We start from the raw sequence: 15,149 nt of genomic DNA on the forward strand, positions 1-15,149 counted from the left end.
ATTCAGGCTAGGGCCCCAGCTCACGGGATGGTGCTGCCCCACATTCAAGGTGGGTCCGCCCATCTCAGTTAACCCTGTCTAGACACTCCTTCGCTGGGTCTGGATCCTGTCAGGTCATCACAGGGGCGGGGGGTGTAGGAAACCACACCAGCCACTTGTCCAGCTGCAGGCAGGACGGCACCTGGCCTGAGGCTCTGGCCTCTCGCAGGCCTGTCCCCGTCAGTGCAGACGCTGTCCCTGTCCATCACGCCCGCCCAGACCGCGGCCTGGAGGAAACAGATCTTTCAGCAGCTCACGGAAAGGACCAAGCGGGAGCTGGAGAGCTTCAGACACTACGAGCAGGCTGTGGAGCAGGTAGGGCTGGCTCTGCCGCACTCTGTGTGTGTGTGTTTGGAGTTAGGGTCTCGCTGTGCCCCCACGCTAGCCTGGAACACATTCTTCAGCCCAGGCTAATGTCACCTTGGTCATCCAACTGCCTCCGCCTCCCGAGTGCTGGGGTCACAGGCACTCGCCACCACACCAGCCCCCGCTCGCTTAGTGATGGCTTCTTCGCTGTGTGCCAGCCCTGATGCGGGGTGTTTGTCCCACACACCCAGCAGTACTTCCAGGCCCCAAAGCAGATGCAAGGATAAGGAATAGAGTTGGTGGCTTATTCATCCATCCTGAAGGACTTTTCTTGGGGCCCCACTGCCTTCAGGGCACCCTGCGGCCCTGGGAAGCCAGTGTCCTCAAAGGGCGGTGGACAGGGAGGGGAAAGACCTACCATGTCACCTTGTCTGTCCCCTTCCAGGAACCTAAACGCCCAGGTGTGGTATTTTGATGAATTGAGTCAGGATGGAGTTGTAGACAGTCACGGCCCTCCCCAAGGTCACCCTCCTTGGCATACCTCATACCCTTGAAGGCAGAGACCCAGCCTTGGATGTATGTCATAGTCAGGCCAGGGAAAGAGAAATTAAATAGAGCACAAGAAATCTTGGCCCTAGGCTGGCCCAGAAGCTTGTGGGCCTGTGCACCTAGGCAGCCTGAGACCTTGATTGCCAGGACTGACTCCCTCTCGGATTTTGGCCAGGTGTGACCTCTTCCTTGAGCCTCAGTTTCCCTGCCCAGAACATGGGCCAAGGATGTGTCCACAGAAACTGATGAGATAACTGTGCATCCGGCGCCACCTAGTGTCCACTCGTGGCACTGACATTAGTGGAAGCGAGAAACAGCTGGGAGGAAAAGGAGAGGGCAGGGGCTAGGACAGTTGTGAGGCTCTGGGAAAGAGCTGCCCGTGACCTCTCCCAACTGCTCTGGGTTGTCCGTGCCACAGTCGGTGTGGGTGAAGACTGGGGCCCTGCAGTGGTGGTGTGACTGGAAGCCCCACAAATGGGTGGACGTCCGCGTGGCCCTGGAGCAGTTCACAGGTCATGACGGGACCCGAGACAGCATCCTCTTCATCTATTACATGGTCCACGAGGAAAAGAAGGTACAGGGTGGGAAGGCCCTGCCAGGGGAGGAGGGCCGCATGAAGTAGGCCCTGGAGGGAGGTGCTTACCCCAGAGCTGTCCTCGCCGTCAAAGCCCAGCGTGGGCCCACGTGGGCCTGTGCTGCAGCCTCACCAAATCAGCGCCCCTCAGACAGCAGCTGATTTTTTTTTTTTAATCCAAGTATCACTGTATATTTTCCTAGTCCTTTTTATTTTGAGACGGAGCCTCACAAAGTTAACCGGCGTGGCCTGGAACTTACCACGTAGCCTAGGATGGACTTGAACTCACCATCCTTTATGTCACCCTTCCAGGTGCTGGGGTCACACGTTTGAATCATGCTTGGCTGGACTTCGGCCTTTGAGATGAGGCTAGAGGTTAGGCAGTCGACTTAAAGGCGTGGTGTTTGTTTTTTTGTGTTTTTTTTTTTTTTTTTTTTTTCGGAGGAGCAGGTGGGAAATAGGCCCTCATGCACCACCATGCCTGGTCTGTGCGGTGCTGGGGATTGAACTTGGTGCAGGCGAGACCAGCACTCTATGAACTGAGCCACAGCCTCGGCCCCAAAGCACTTGTTCATCAAGTATAGCTTCAGCACTAGCGATTGGGTCATGAGGCCCAAGAACGAGGTCCAGATGAGGGTCCTCGCGTAAGGTGACAGGCTCATCACCGTGCACCCCCATCCAAACAGTACCTACACGTGTTCCTGAATGAGGTGACCGTGCTGGTCCCAGTGCTTAATGAAGCCAAGCACTCCTTTGCCCTCTACACTCCCGAGAGGACGCGCCAGAGGTGGCCCGTGCGCCTGGCTGCCGCCACAGAGCAAGACATGAATGACTGGGTGAGTGATGGGGGTCCGAAAGGGCTGAGTGAGAATTGACCGCCCAGGCCTCAGCCTGCCCGGCCGTGACCAGCTGTGTACCCACGCCAGCTCGCCCTGCTCAGCCTGTCCTGTTGTGAGAGCCGGAAAGTCCACGGACGCCCGTCCCCGCAGGCCATCTGGTCTGTCACCTGCAAGGGTGACATCTTTGTGAGTGAGCCCAGCCCAGACCTGGAAGCCCGTGAGCACCTGCTACCCTGCGACCAGATGTGAGTGGGCTGTGCCCTAAATAGACCTGGTACCTGGCCCCTCACACCGCCACCCACCCACTCTGAGGCCCCAGAGCTTGTGTTTCTAGAAAAAGGCTCCCCTAGCGGGACCTGAACCCACATACTGCAGCTTTTCACTGACCAGCCAGAAAAGTGGTTAGCTGTTTTCCTGGACCCTGAGACCCACTGGGCCTGTTCAAGGCTGATCTCAGAGGCCACTGGTGCCCACCAAGTAGCTCTGGAGTAGCCTGGGGTACTTGGAGTGTGGTGTAGCCTAGGGTGCTTGGAGTGTGGTGAATGCGATCTAGTCCCACCCCAAGGGACTGCCAGGGAAAAAGCAAAGAAACCACATCTCTCTCACCAGACCTGAACCTGGCAGCCCAGTCCCTTCCAGTTCTGCTGAGACCCTGCGGTGTGGGCTCCCCGGAAGCAGAGAGGAGAGGGAGAAAGAAGCTCGGAATGTGTCTTAAGGGTGGAAGTCTTAGGAGTGGGGCAGAGAGGCTCTTGGGAGAGTGGGATGAGTTCTCATTGCCTTTAGCTATGGGGGATCCTAGAGCAGGGCTTTCTCTGTTGGGGCATTTAAAGCCGTGGAGGGGGTAGGACACTGAGTATTTCAGTTGTTAGAGTATTTGCCTAGAATGTAGGAACCTTAGGTTCAATTCTCAGTACCCCATAAACTGAGTTTATCATGGCCCATGCCTTTAGTCCCAGTCCTTGGAGGTGGAAGCAGGAGGGTCGGAAGTTCAAGGTTATCCTTGGCTACATAGTGAGTTGAGGACAGCCTGGGATCCATGAGACATGATACAAGAGGTTCTCAAGGGACAGGTAGGCCAGGGCTCTGGGGAAGAAGAGGATGGGCGAGGGCTGCCAGGGAAGCCCTGGGCTCCCTTCGCAGTGACCACAGTCCAGCCCAGCAATCAACCGTATACCGAAATTGCCCATGGGTAGCCAGGGCACTCATCCTGGTGGCAGAGGCAGAGCCTACAGAGAACCGACCCACCTTCCTGCTTGGGAGGTGGCTGTCCTCGGGTAGCCTCGCCGGGATGGCTTGGAAGCCAGCCGGCCACCCTGTACCTAACACAAAGGATTAAATGGCACGTCCCCTACTCTCTGCCATGACATTTAAGCCTGGGTGCACCTGGCACACTGTGACCAACCTGACCCCACTTCCCAGCTCTGAGAGGGGAGCACTGTGGATCAGACTCCTGAGTCCTGTCCCATGGTCACTGTGGCCTAAGGGTGAGGGGGGACAAGATCTTAGGGGCACCCTGCCTCTTGTATACCACTCTCGAATTGATTAACTCAAACAGGAGCCGAGTGGGTGGGTCTGTTTGTACTGGCATGGAGGTCTCAGACTTGTAGTATTTGGCCACGTGGGGCCTGTTGGATAACTGGGCTGAGGGGCTTCTGTCACCCCTGCAGGTTCTGGCGGCAGATGGGGGGTCACTTGCGGATCATAGAGGCCAACAGCCGCGGTGTGGTCTGGGGCATTGGCTACGACCACACAGCGTGGGTGTACACAGGCGGCTATGGCGGAGGCTGCTTCCAAGGTGAGGGTGACTCCGAGCACCCGAGGCTGGCAAGATCAGCTCCCAACACCCGCCGGGTCTAACCTCCCCTGATCCCGTCTGGCTCGCCTTCCCGGTGCCCAGGGCTGCTGTCCCACACCTGGCTGACAGGTGACCTTCACCACTGCCAGCCTCCACAGAGGGCCGTCCCAGGCCAACCCATGGCACTCGAGAACCCAGAGAATAGGCCTAGCCTCCGAGATGCCCTCTGGGGTCCCACCAGCAGAGCAGAGGACCTCGAAGGTTCTAGAACAGCAGCTGCCTCTAGTAGGTCCAGCACCTCATCTCACAGATGAAGTCGCAGAGTGCTTTTTTGGGGGTACCCCAGAACCCATGCTCCCTCATTGTACCGAATTCCAAACTCTTTAGGGAAAGTGAGTTGTCCCCACCATAGGGATCCCCAAGTTTAGGGTGGGAAGTGGGGACAAAAGCAAACTCCAAGGCATGTTCTATGCCACAGCCCCGATACCCCGTGGTGAGGAAGTAGTTGACCCTGGAGAACTGGGGTCCACCAAGACCAAAGGAACCTGCAGCCTCACTGGCCAAAGAACTTCCCTGACTTCGAGGCAGAAATTGCTTTGGTCTCTGTCCTGCCTGTGAGGACATCCAGACTCACAGAGGTCATATGTGTGGGTCAGGGTGGCTTTGCTAATAAGGTGAGCCTGGCAGGAACCTGCTGGGCACTGGATAGGAGGACAGGGTCTCCAAGAATGGAGGAGGGCCAGTTGGGCGGTCGCTTGCTTTTACCTCCAGCACTCAGGAAGCTGAAGCCGGCAGATCTTTCTGTGTGTTTGAGGCCAGTCTGGGACATACAGTGAGACGCTGTTGCAGATCTCTTCTCACGGAAGCTATGCGGTCCCAAAGGAATTATGAACACACAAGAGACAGAAACCCAAGTGAGGCTGGTCCCTATGAGATCCCATAGCCCATCACAGCGTCCCCGCTCTGATCTGTTCTCCCGAGCTGTTTCAGACAGAAAGGCCAGGTTCCTGGCGGCAGCCTCAGGGCTACTGTGGCCTGGGCCCCAGCAGCCTCTTCCCCGCTCTTCTCCAGGCCTGGCCAGCAGCACCAGCAACATTTACACACAGTCAGATGTGAAGAGTGTCCACATCTATGAGAACCAGCGCTGGAATCCTGTCACGGGCTATACCAGCAGGTGAGTGACATGGATGCTTGGTGACATGGTGCTTGGCGAAGGTGCCCTCTGGCCGAGGCCACAGACCTGGCGAAAGCCGGTTCAGCATAGCCTGGAGCTGCTGCCAAGGCCTCCAGCCTGGAAGTAACTAGGTGTTGTGTCTTTTTTAGGTGTGTGCGCGCGAGCGTGTGCACATGTGTTCATGTGAAGCATACACACGTTTGTGTGGGTGCATGTGTCTATGGAGGCCACCAAGCTCAGGTGTCATCTGTACCTCTCAGTGATAGGGTTTCAAGTATGGACTGCTGTACCCAGCTTTTCTTTTCTCCTCTAAGATTTATTTTCTTTTGAAGTGTGTGTGTGTGTGTGTGCGCGCGCGTGTGCGTGTGCGTGTGCGTGTGCACATGTTTGTGCACATGAGTGCAGGTGTCCATGCAGCCAGAAGAGTGCTGGATCCCCAGAGCAGGAGTTGTGAACTTCCTTCCATGGGTGCTGGGAACCAAACTCGGGTCCTCAGTGAGAGCAGTAACCCCTGAGCCACCTCAGCCCCGGCCCGACGTCGTACGTGGGTTCTGTGGGTTGGAACTGAGTCCTCATGCTTGCAAGGACAGCTTTTACCGACTGCTCGGTTCCCCAGACTCTTCCCTTTCTTCTTCCACTCTATCCCTAGACCCTGTCTCTGGAGACAGACGGCTCAGGGGTGAGAAGTGCACACTACTGACTGCCCAAGACCTGAGGCGCTAACATGACCTCCTGTCACTCCAGCTCCAGGGGGTCTCATGTTCTCTTCTGGCCTTCGCAGGCACCTGCACGAGCGTGCGCGCATGCACAGACACACACACACACACACACACACACATACACACACACACACACACACATACACACACACACACACAGACACACACACACACACACATACACACACACACACACACACACAGACACACACACACACACAGACACACACACACACACACACACACATACACACACACACACAAATACATATACATAACTTTTTGTTTGTTTTTAGTTTTGCTTTTTCAAGACAGGGTTTCTCTGTGTAGCCCTGGCTGTCTTGGAACTCTGTAGACGAGGCTAGCCTCAGAGATCCACCGCCTCTGCCTTCTGTGCTGGGATTAAAGGCATGCACCCCACACCTGGCTGGGAATACATTTTTTTTTTTTTTTTTTTTTTGGTTTTTTTGAGACAGGGTTTCTCTGTGTAGCTTTGCACCTTTCCTGGAACTCACTTGGTAGACCAGGCTGGCCTCGAACTCACAGAGATCCGCCTGTCTCTGCCTCCCGAGTGCTGGGATTAAAGGCGTGCGCCACCACCATCCGGCTACATTTTTTTTAAAATTTAAAAATAAATTTATAATATATATAATAATATAATAAATAAATAGCTGGGTGTAGCTCATGCCTTGTAATCCAGAACTCAGGAAGCCAAGGCAGAAGAATCTCTGTAAATTCCAGCCAGCTTCAGCCACCTAGTGTGTCCCAGGACTATAAAGTGAGAGACTGTCTCACAAAGCAACAAAAACAAAAATCCTTTTGAGATGTCTTATGAGTGGGCAGTCAGTCACAGCCACCCAAACCACTCAGCTTGGTGACTGTCACATCCGAGCCTGCACAGGCAGCTCGTGCATGGAGGGACACCAGTAGGTCTCTGTGGTGCCTGATCTGTGGACACTGAAATCTGGAGTCCCAAGGAGCTGCGATTACAAGTGTGTGCCACTGTCCGGCTTTTTTTTTTTTTTTTTTTTTAACGTGGATTTGGGGCTCCAACTCAATTCCTCATGCTTTCAAGGCAAGTTCTCCACTGACCGAGCCGTTCTGCACCCCTCCAGCTCTGCACTTTCCCTTCTTCTGAAGATGTCAGCTTTATTAGCTTAATGTTCACTCTAATGACGTCACAAAGTACCTGAAAGAAAGAAGGGATAAGGCCAGTGAGAGGCTCAACAGACAGACAGACAGACAGACAACAAACCGCTTGCTGCCAAGCCCGACAACTCCGGGAGAGGACTGACTCCCCCAAATTGTCCTCTGACCTCCACATGTGTGTAACACACACACACACACACACACACACGCATGCACGCACATCAACAAATCAGCGTAATGTTTTAAAATGGGAGGAAGCTGTACTTGGCTCGTGGCCTCAGGGGTTGCAGTCGTTGCTGGCCGCATTGTTTGGGGGCCTGATGTGGAATGTCACTGTGGAGGGGCAGAGAGAGAGAAGCAGAACTGCTCACCCGGCATCCGGGAAGCAGAGAGGCAGCAGGCAAGACGTAACCCATGATAACACATTGCCTGCGACCTCCTTCCTCCAGCCAGACCCCCCCCCCCCCACAGTGCCACCACCTCCCACAGTGCTGCTCAGATCTTGACTCCATCAGTAGAGTAGGCTAGAGCCTTCGTGGCCTGTTTATAAACTCTGGAGACGCTCAGAAGGGCGTCGAGTACTTATTCTCTTAGGTGTTCTCAATCTGAGCAAGCTGGCGATCGTCATCGGCCAGGGCTACACAGAGAAACCAACAGAAAGGATTAGCCATCCTTCACAACTAAGGTCCCATCCACGGTTACTGGGTGAGGGATGCAGCATCTTGTGGGTTAGGGGCACAACTATTAAGGCCATAACCCAAGGGAAGGAGAGCCAACTCCCGGGCCACACGGCGAGATGGTTTGGTTGTTATGGCCCAGGCACTGTGATGACACAAGGTGATTTCAGTTGCTCTGCCCCCCCTGGGGCAATTCTGGTTTTGTCCATTACCCCTGGTGTGTGAGTGGGTCTAGAGGTGGCCTGTTCAGGCAGTTGGGCCATGTCCCCAGCAGGGATGAGGTAGGAACCTGTTACCAGGAGTGTCTGGGCAGGGTGGCCTGTTCTGAGTCCTCTGTCACCTCGCTCCGTCTGTCGTCCTGCTCCAGGGGTCTGCCCACGGACCGGTACATGTGGAGTGACGCCACAGGGCTGCAGGAATGCACCAAGGCCGGCACAAAGCCACCGTCCCTGCAGTGGACCTGGGTGAGTCCCGCTCGCCCGTGTGTGTGTGTGTGTGTGTACGTGTGTGTGTGTGTGTGTGTGTGTGTGTGTGTACGTGTGTGTGTGTGTGTGTACGTGTGTGTGTGTGTGTGTGTGTACGTGTGTGTACGTGTGTGTGTGTACGTGTGTGTGTGTGTGTACGTGTGTGTGTGTGTGTGTGTGTGTGTACGTGTGTGTACGTGTGTGTGTGTGTGTGTGTATACGTGTGTGTACGTGTGTGTACGGTCCGCCGGCCCTGGCCCTCCCATCCCCCGGGTTTCTACCGGTCTGTGGGTTTTGAGGAAGAGAGTCCCCCATTCACCCTGACTCACTCTTCCCCAGGTCTCCGACTGGTACGTGGACTTCAGTGTCCCCGGCGGCACGGATCAGGAAGGATGGCAGTATGCCAGTGACTTCCCCGCGTAAGCGCTCTCTCTGGGGCCGGGACCCTCTGCCGTGCCAGCTCTGCCCCAGCCTGGCTGAGTGGCGGCGCCCACCCCAGGGTTGTTATCTCAGCTGCTTCCGAGTTGGGGTAGGAGGGACCTGGGGAGCTCTGCTGACCCCTCTGGTTGTGGTAGGAAGAGGCCGCCCCTGCTGCGCCCGGTCTGAAGGTTCAGACAAGGCCCTTGGCTTAAGAGACTCACGAAGGGCAAGGGAAACCTGGGAATCCACTGGGGCTCCTGGGGAGCTATAGGCCCAGCCCTGAAGGCCAGGTGATGGGAGGGGCAGCGTGAGGGAGTCACTGCTGAAGGGTAGGGGGAGTCCTTGGGAGTGAGGCGGAAGCCATCCCCGGAAGCCGGGCCTGCCAAGGCGGGTGGGTAGAAGGTGAAGCCTCACTAGTCAGCCTCCCCTATCTCAGGGATGTAGGAGGGAGGGGAGGGGAGAGTGCCTGATGAGCAGCGGCCGAGATGATTATTCTCTGTCCTCCGTGTACCCCTGCAAAGTGGGCATTGATGGCTGTCGTACTGTATTGGGGGCCCCGAGGCAAGTTCAGGCCCCTCATGGTGCAAATGTCCAATCAGGATAATGAACCAGAAGAACCTAAGCCAGGGCCCCAGCCGGATGGCTTCTGAGCAGACTCAGGGTGGGAATCCAGGCCATCCCCTCAGGTGGCAGTGAGGCCTCTCAGACTGACTCTCCATCCCCCAACTAGACCAAAGGCTCCCATTCCCCAGGCACACTCTTGACAGTGCTGGGGAGGGCACAGGCCGAGACGCTGAGCCCACCACTCCAGACAGCAGCTGCCACGCCCAGGCCTCAGGGCCCCCCCCCCCCCCCGGAAAGCCACACTTCTGCCCCGACCACATTGAGGCAGCTAGGAGAACTATACGCAGCTACAGACAGCTACTCCTCTGCTTCTGTGACCTAGTGTTGGGGAAAGAGTGCGTGCAGCGGCGTCACTTTCTAGAAAGTTCCACAGAGTGATCTTGACCGCACCATTTCGTCCTCTTGCAGCTCTTACCATGGGTACAAAACCATGAAGGATTTTGTCAGGAGAAGGTGCTGGGCCAGGTGAGAGACAGAACTGCAGGGTCATGGGTTCGGGCCCCGCCCCGCCCCGTTCCGTTCTTCCTCTAGGGAAGAGGACGCTGGTTTCTCTTGAGCCAGATCTGCTGGCTTCTGACTTAAGTCCCCAGGAAAGAAGCAGGGAGGGAGGGAAAGAAACCGGAGTCAAAGTAAATGTCAGCCCAGGAAATGCCCGCGGGCTCCCTGCGCTCTGCTTTCTGAAGTTTGTCCTGAAGAGCAAATAAGAGAAATGTCACCGGCTGGGCTCTGCCCGTAGGTCGGAGGGTGAGCTGGGGGAAGGGCAGAGGACGGGCAGGAACCCATCACTGCCACCCACCGGGTGCTCTGCCCCTCCCCTGAGGAGTCTGCCCGTCTCAGTTTCTGCATGCTGGGCTGTGCCCGTGGCGGCAGCAGGTAGTGGCGAGCGGTGACATGCCCTGGGGCTTGCTGCCACGCCCGGTCCCTGCGCTCAGGCTCCTATTTCCCTGAACAGAAAATGCAAGCTGGTGACCAGCGGGCCGTGGCTAGAGGTGGCCCCTGTTGCCCTCGGCGATGTGTCCATCATCCCAGAGAGTGCAGATGCGGATGGGCGAGGCCACAACGTTGCGCTGTGGGCTGTCAGTGACAAGGGGGATGTCCTCTGCCGCCTGGGGGTGTCGGAACTCAACCCCGCGGTGAGCGCCGGCCTTCTAAGCCATCAGGGTGGTTCGCCTTGAACAGTCTTCTGGACATCAAGATTCTTGCTTGAGAGCTCTCCCCAGACCTGCCCAGCATGGGTCTCCAGGGTGGGAAGATGTCCTATATAATCCACATGAGGCCGGGAGCCCCCAGGATGAGGTTGCCATGGAGACTCGCCATCTCTCCAGGCCTAGGCGTAAAGAGGCGGGGGCGGGGCCCAGGTGACACGGTGGCTCCTGAGCACCCTTGATGAAGTACACATGCTGTTATCTTCCCTTTGAGGGGCCCGAGTCCAGAGCTCAACAGTGGGCCAAGGTAGACTGTACTTCGGGCTAGGTCAGACCACCCTGGGCACGCTTCACCTCCCAGGCAGGCTTAGGTGCAGTATACCTCCTTTGAGTATCAGCCTCCGAGGAGGAGGCCAGGTGGTCCCGCTGGCCCCTCAGCGGTCTCCCTTGTCCTTCCATCTCCAGGGTTCCTCCTGGCTACATGTTGGCACTGACCAGCCCTTCGCCTCGGTCTCCATCGGGGCCTGCTATCAGGTGTGGGCTGTGGCCAGGGATGGCTCCGCATTCTACCGGGGCTCTGTGTCTCCCTCTCAGCCAGCTGGTGAGTGGCACCCACCCCCGACCTCTAGCCCCACGCTGGTGGAGTGTGGGGAGGAAGTTTCCCGGTAAGGTGGTGGGTGGGTCCTCTGGGGCAGGCTCGGGGATGTGTAGGACTCTTCACTCCGAGGCTCCCTCATCCACACAGGGACCCCCCCGGGACAGCACCCCTGGTGAGGGCTCCTGAGCTGTGGGACCACTCTTGTTATCTGGGGATGTGAGCCGTGCTGGCCTTTCCTTCGCCGGGTTCTGCAGGGCTTTGAAGGGCAGCACGGAGTTCATGTGCCAACTGTGTGCCAGGCTAGGCATCGTCTGTCACATGGATGAGGTGGGCTTGATAGCAGAACCCAGGGTGGACCCCAAAGGACCCTGGGCACAGCTGAGATACCGGGTGGATGGCAGAGCCCGAGTTGGCCTCACGTGATGCTCAGCTCACACACTGAGCCCAAGCCACGCACTTGTTCAGCCGGGGCTGAAGGCTGGCTGCAAGGCCTCAGCCTGCTGTGAGCTTTGGAGCACGAGGCAGGCCTGGGTCTGGGCTCACAGGTGTGGGGGTCTCCCAACTACCTCCTGAGTCAGCTTTCCCCCCACAGGTGACTGCTGGTACCATATCCCATCTCCTCCCAAACAGAAGCTGGTGCAGGTGTCTGTGGGCCAGACATCAGTATACGCCTTGGATGAAAACGGCAAGTTATCTGAGAGTCTGCATGGTCACTAGGGAGATTAGGGTCCCATGGATACCCCAGTAGGATCGTGACCAGGCCACAAGTAGGCTGAGATGCCATCCCTTCTCGGCATCCTTTGGAAGTGTTGTTCCCCTTAGGGACAAGGGACTTTAGCTGTTAAGGTCACCCTCCTGCATTGTGGTCAGCATGGAGACAGGGCACTGGCACTCAGTGAAATCTTGACCCTCAGGAGCCATGCAGGCAGGGCCTGGACCAAGACAAAACAGCAAAGCCCCTAGGACCCCTGCATGAGGCCAGAAACGTCAGCTCAGAGCCAGCCTCGGTCTCTCCCCTAACTTCCTCGGTTCGTGACACTAGCCCTAGATGCTTCTAGAACATCATCTCGGAGCTCCCGGGTGTGGAACACAGCGGCCCCACAGGCAGCAGGGCCATTTCTGACCCCTGTGTCACCTCAGCCAGGGCCCTGGCCCATTCTTCTCAAGATTTTACCGATTATATCGAGACGGGTAGAGAAGGTAGAATCAAGACTTTGGAGCCATGGTGGCACAGGCCTGTGATCCGAGCATTGGGGAGGCAGAGGCAAGAGGATCAGAGGTTCAGGCCATCCTCAGTAAGTTCGAGGCCACCCTGGAGCCCATGGGACCCTGCCTCAGAAACTTGAAGGCAGGAATGGTAGAACATGTCTTATAACCCCTATCCCGGAAAGGCTTCCCCAAAAGGATCAGTTTGAGGCTGTCCTGAGCTCCATAGTGAGACCCCCATCTCTGAAAACCTGGAGAAAACACCCAGCTCAGTTGGAAGAGCACCTGCCTCGCACACACAAGCACCACACGCACTGGGTGTGGTTTGTGCACCAGTGATCTCAATACCGGGAGATAGAGGCAGCCGGAGTTCAAAGCCAGCCTGGGCTACATGAGACTCTGAAAAAGAAAAGAAAACAAAAACAGTCTTGGAGTCCAGGGTGTTGCGTCCAGATCCGGTTTTCTCTTTATTTGCTTAAAACATTCTTTGTCCTCGGCTTCTCCCTCAGCAGAGAGGCTGAGGCTGTCAGCCCTAAGAGGCACAATGAGACGATTATGAAGCCTAGAACACAGAGAGACAGGGCTGGCTGTGGCCCAGGCTCCTGCCTGTGGGTCATCAAGAGCCCTTGGGTGTGAAGGGTTGGAGGGGGAGCTGGGGGTTGACCCCACAGCCTGCCAGGATGAGCCGAAAGGACTTTGCCGATGACCTTGGTTGCTTCTCTGTCCAGGGAACCTGTGGTACCGAGCGGGGATCACCCCCAGCTACCCACAAGGCTCCAGCTGGGAGCACGTGTCCAACAACGTGCGCAAAGTGTCTGTGGGGCCGCTGGACCAGGTGAGGGGGAGCAGAGCGGGTTTCCGGCAGTGGGGGGGAGGGGTCTCCTCTCTTCTGGACCCGGCTGCCCCTCTACAGCCGGGCCAGGAGCTCCAACAAAGTTCTGTTCCAGGTCTGGGTGATTGCCAACAAAGTCCAGGGGAGCCATGGCCTGAGCCGGGGGACGGTGTGTCGTCGCGTGGGTGTCCAACCGCGGGAGCCCAAGGGGCAGGGCTGGGACTACGGCATTGGAGTGAGTGCACTGGCAATCCGGGACGGTTGGATGGCACTGTGTGCGCCAGACTCAGCGTGGGTGTTGGTGGGAGAGCCTTTGGGAGAATACTTGGGTCCTAGGTGACATGGCTTTCCGCTTGTAGGGAGGCTGGGACCACATCTCTGTCCGAGCCAATGCCGTCATGGCACCCAGGAACGTGTCCAGGGAACAGGAGGCCCATGGCCAAGGTCCCGTTTGCTGCTGAGGCCTCTCCTCACCTGGAGGCAAGGATGGTTTGAGCCAGAAGGACCAGAACCGAGCCTTTCTTGTGCAGTGTGGGAGGGCATCACCCAGGCCCACACATGCACAGGGAGCCAGGCCAAAGTCAGCCATTTTGAAGCACGGACACAATGCCCAGAGATGTGAAAGTGTGGGGGTGCTCCCACGCGCGTTCCAAGACTGCGGGGGATGCTGCAGGGGAAGAGTGGAGGAGATTACTGCCTGGGGCCCTCAGCCCTGGTCCCTCCCTGTTAGGCCTCCCAGCTTGCCAGGCCAGGAGCTCAGAGCCCTCCAGAAATCCTGGCCCCAAAGAGGCAGATCCAAGGAGGGGCCTTCCTCACCTGGAGACCCCAAGTCACCCCCAGGAGAACCAGCTGTGAGGCTCAGGTCTCCAAGCCTCAGTCTGCAGTCATCCTTCAGCGGGTTTCCAAGTGGGTTTTTGCTTCAAAAGTTAAGCAAAGGAGTTGGCCTTGGTGGCTGATGCCTATGTGCCCGGCACTCAGGAGGCTGAGGCAGGGGGATTATGAGTGTGAGTTTGAGACCACATAGCAAGACTATCATACACACACACACACACACACACACACACATACACACACTATCTAGATAAATAAACCAGGCACGATAGCGCATGCCTGTAATCCCAGTACTCAGAAGACAGGCAAAATGGTCAGGAGTTCAAGGGCACCCTCAGCTCCATAGTAAGTTTGAGGCCAGCCTGGGTGGGCTACACGAGACCCTGCCTCAGGAACCAGGTGGGTCTTAGCCTGGCTTGGGGTCCTCTCCTGGGATACACTGCAAGGTAGTTTCCATGTAGAGAATCACCACCATGCAACCCCGTTTAGCCCCTCTTTCGGATGTGGGGGGCAGGGCCTCCGTGCCCACTTGTTGCCGGGCGGCCAGGTCTGGGTGGAGGCAGCTCGCACCCTAGACTTGGGTGAGGAAATCTGCCCTGTGGAAAGGGTATGGCCAGAACCCTAGGCTGTCTTGTGCCCCAGGGCTGGGCAGAAGGCACCTGCTGTCCTGAGGTGAGCGCTGTAGCCTGCCCGGCATAAGCCTAAGCACGGGCCCCCCAGCGTGAGTGTGTGCCCCAGCAGGTGATGTCTGATGTTTCAGACACTGCCCACGGGGTGCCAGAGCCTCGCCTCTGTCACCCCTCCTAACTGGGTTGCCCTGGCATCCTCCGTGTGGGGTCATGGTCAGGAAGGGTTCCATTCTGCATGAGAGGTGTCCCCGGAAGCTAAGGGGAAATATCGGAGGAGCCCCATGCCCTCAGCATTTCCAGAGGTGGGACCAGACATACCCGTGTACAGAGGGGTGCTCGAGGGGTCCCTCCCCTGTCTGCATGTCAGTGTCAGGATTCCAAGGGAGCATCCTGGCTTGTCCCCCAGCCACTGTGACTTGTGTGTTCTGCTGCAGATGGTTCTCCACAGAGCATCTCGAGGGTGTCACTCTGCCAGGGTGACACATCCTTTCACTGCTGAGCACCAACTGTTCGCCCCCTCAGTGGCACCAAACTGTCTAGGCTCCTCAGATGTTCTATTTAATAAAAATTTATACCACA

General features: G+C 57.0%; 1 protein-coding gene across 2 annotated transcripts in view; it reads left to right on the forward strand.

Annotated features, from left to right (window-relative positions):
- The window catches only part of Tecpr1 (tectonin beta-propeller repeat containing 1), a 30,309-nt gene extending 15,160 nt beyond the window's left edge, over positions 1–15,149 (forward strand). For both annotated transcript variants that reach the window (XM_042268606.2, XM_042268607.2), the window contains 15 exons: positions 209–354; positions 1,313–1,468; positions 2,155–2,304; positions 2,395–2,552; positions 3,975–4,102; positions 5,174–5,276; positions 8,189–8,285; positions 8,625–8,704; positions 9,738–9,794; positions 10,282–10,462; positions 10,940–11,075; positions 11,665–11,757; positions 13,007–13,113; positions 13,226–13,345; positions 13,470–15,149. In XM_042268606.2, the coding sequence (XP_042124540.1) occupies positions 209–354; positions 1,313–1,468; positions 2,155–2,304; positions 2,395–2,552; positions 3,975–4,102; positions 5,174–5,276; positions 8,189–8,285; positions 8,625–8,704; positions 9,738–9,794; positions 10,282–10,462; positions 10,940–11,075; positions 11,665–11,757; positions 13,007–13,113; positions 13,226–13,345; positions 13,470–13,571 (1,814 nt within the window). In that variant the 3' untranslated portion in view covers positions 13,572–15,149. The remainder of the gene's footprint in view (positions 1–208; positions 355–1,312; positions 1,469–2,154; positions 2,305–2,394; positions 2,553–3,974; positions 4,103–5,173; positions 5,277–8,188; positions 8,286–8,624; positions 8,705–9,737; positions 9,795–10,281; positions 10,463–10,939; positions 11,076–11,664; positions 11,758–13,006; positions 13,114–13,225; positions 13,346–13,469) is intronic.

Source organism: Peromyscus maniculatus, chromosome 23 (assembly GCF_049852395.1).
Source record: "Peromyscus maniculatus bairdii isolate BWxNUB_F1_BW_parent chromosome 23, HU_Pman_BW_mat_3.1, whole genome shotgun sequence".
In the NCBI taxonomy this organism is placed as follows: Eukaryota; Metazoa; Chordata; class Mammalia; order Rodentia; family Cricetidae; genus Peromyscus; species Peromyscus maniculatus.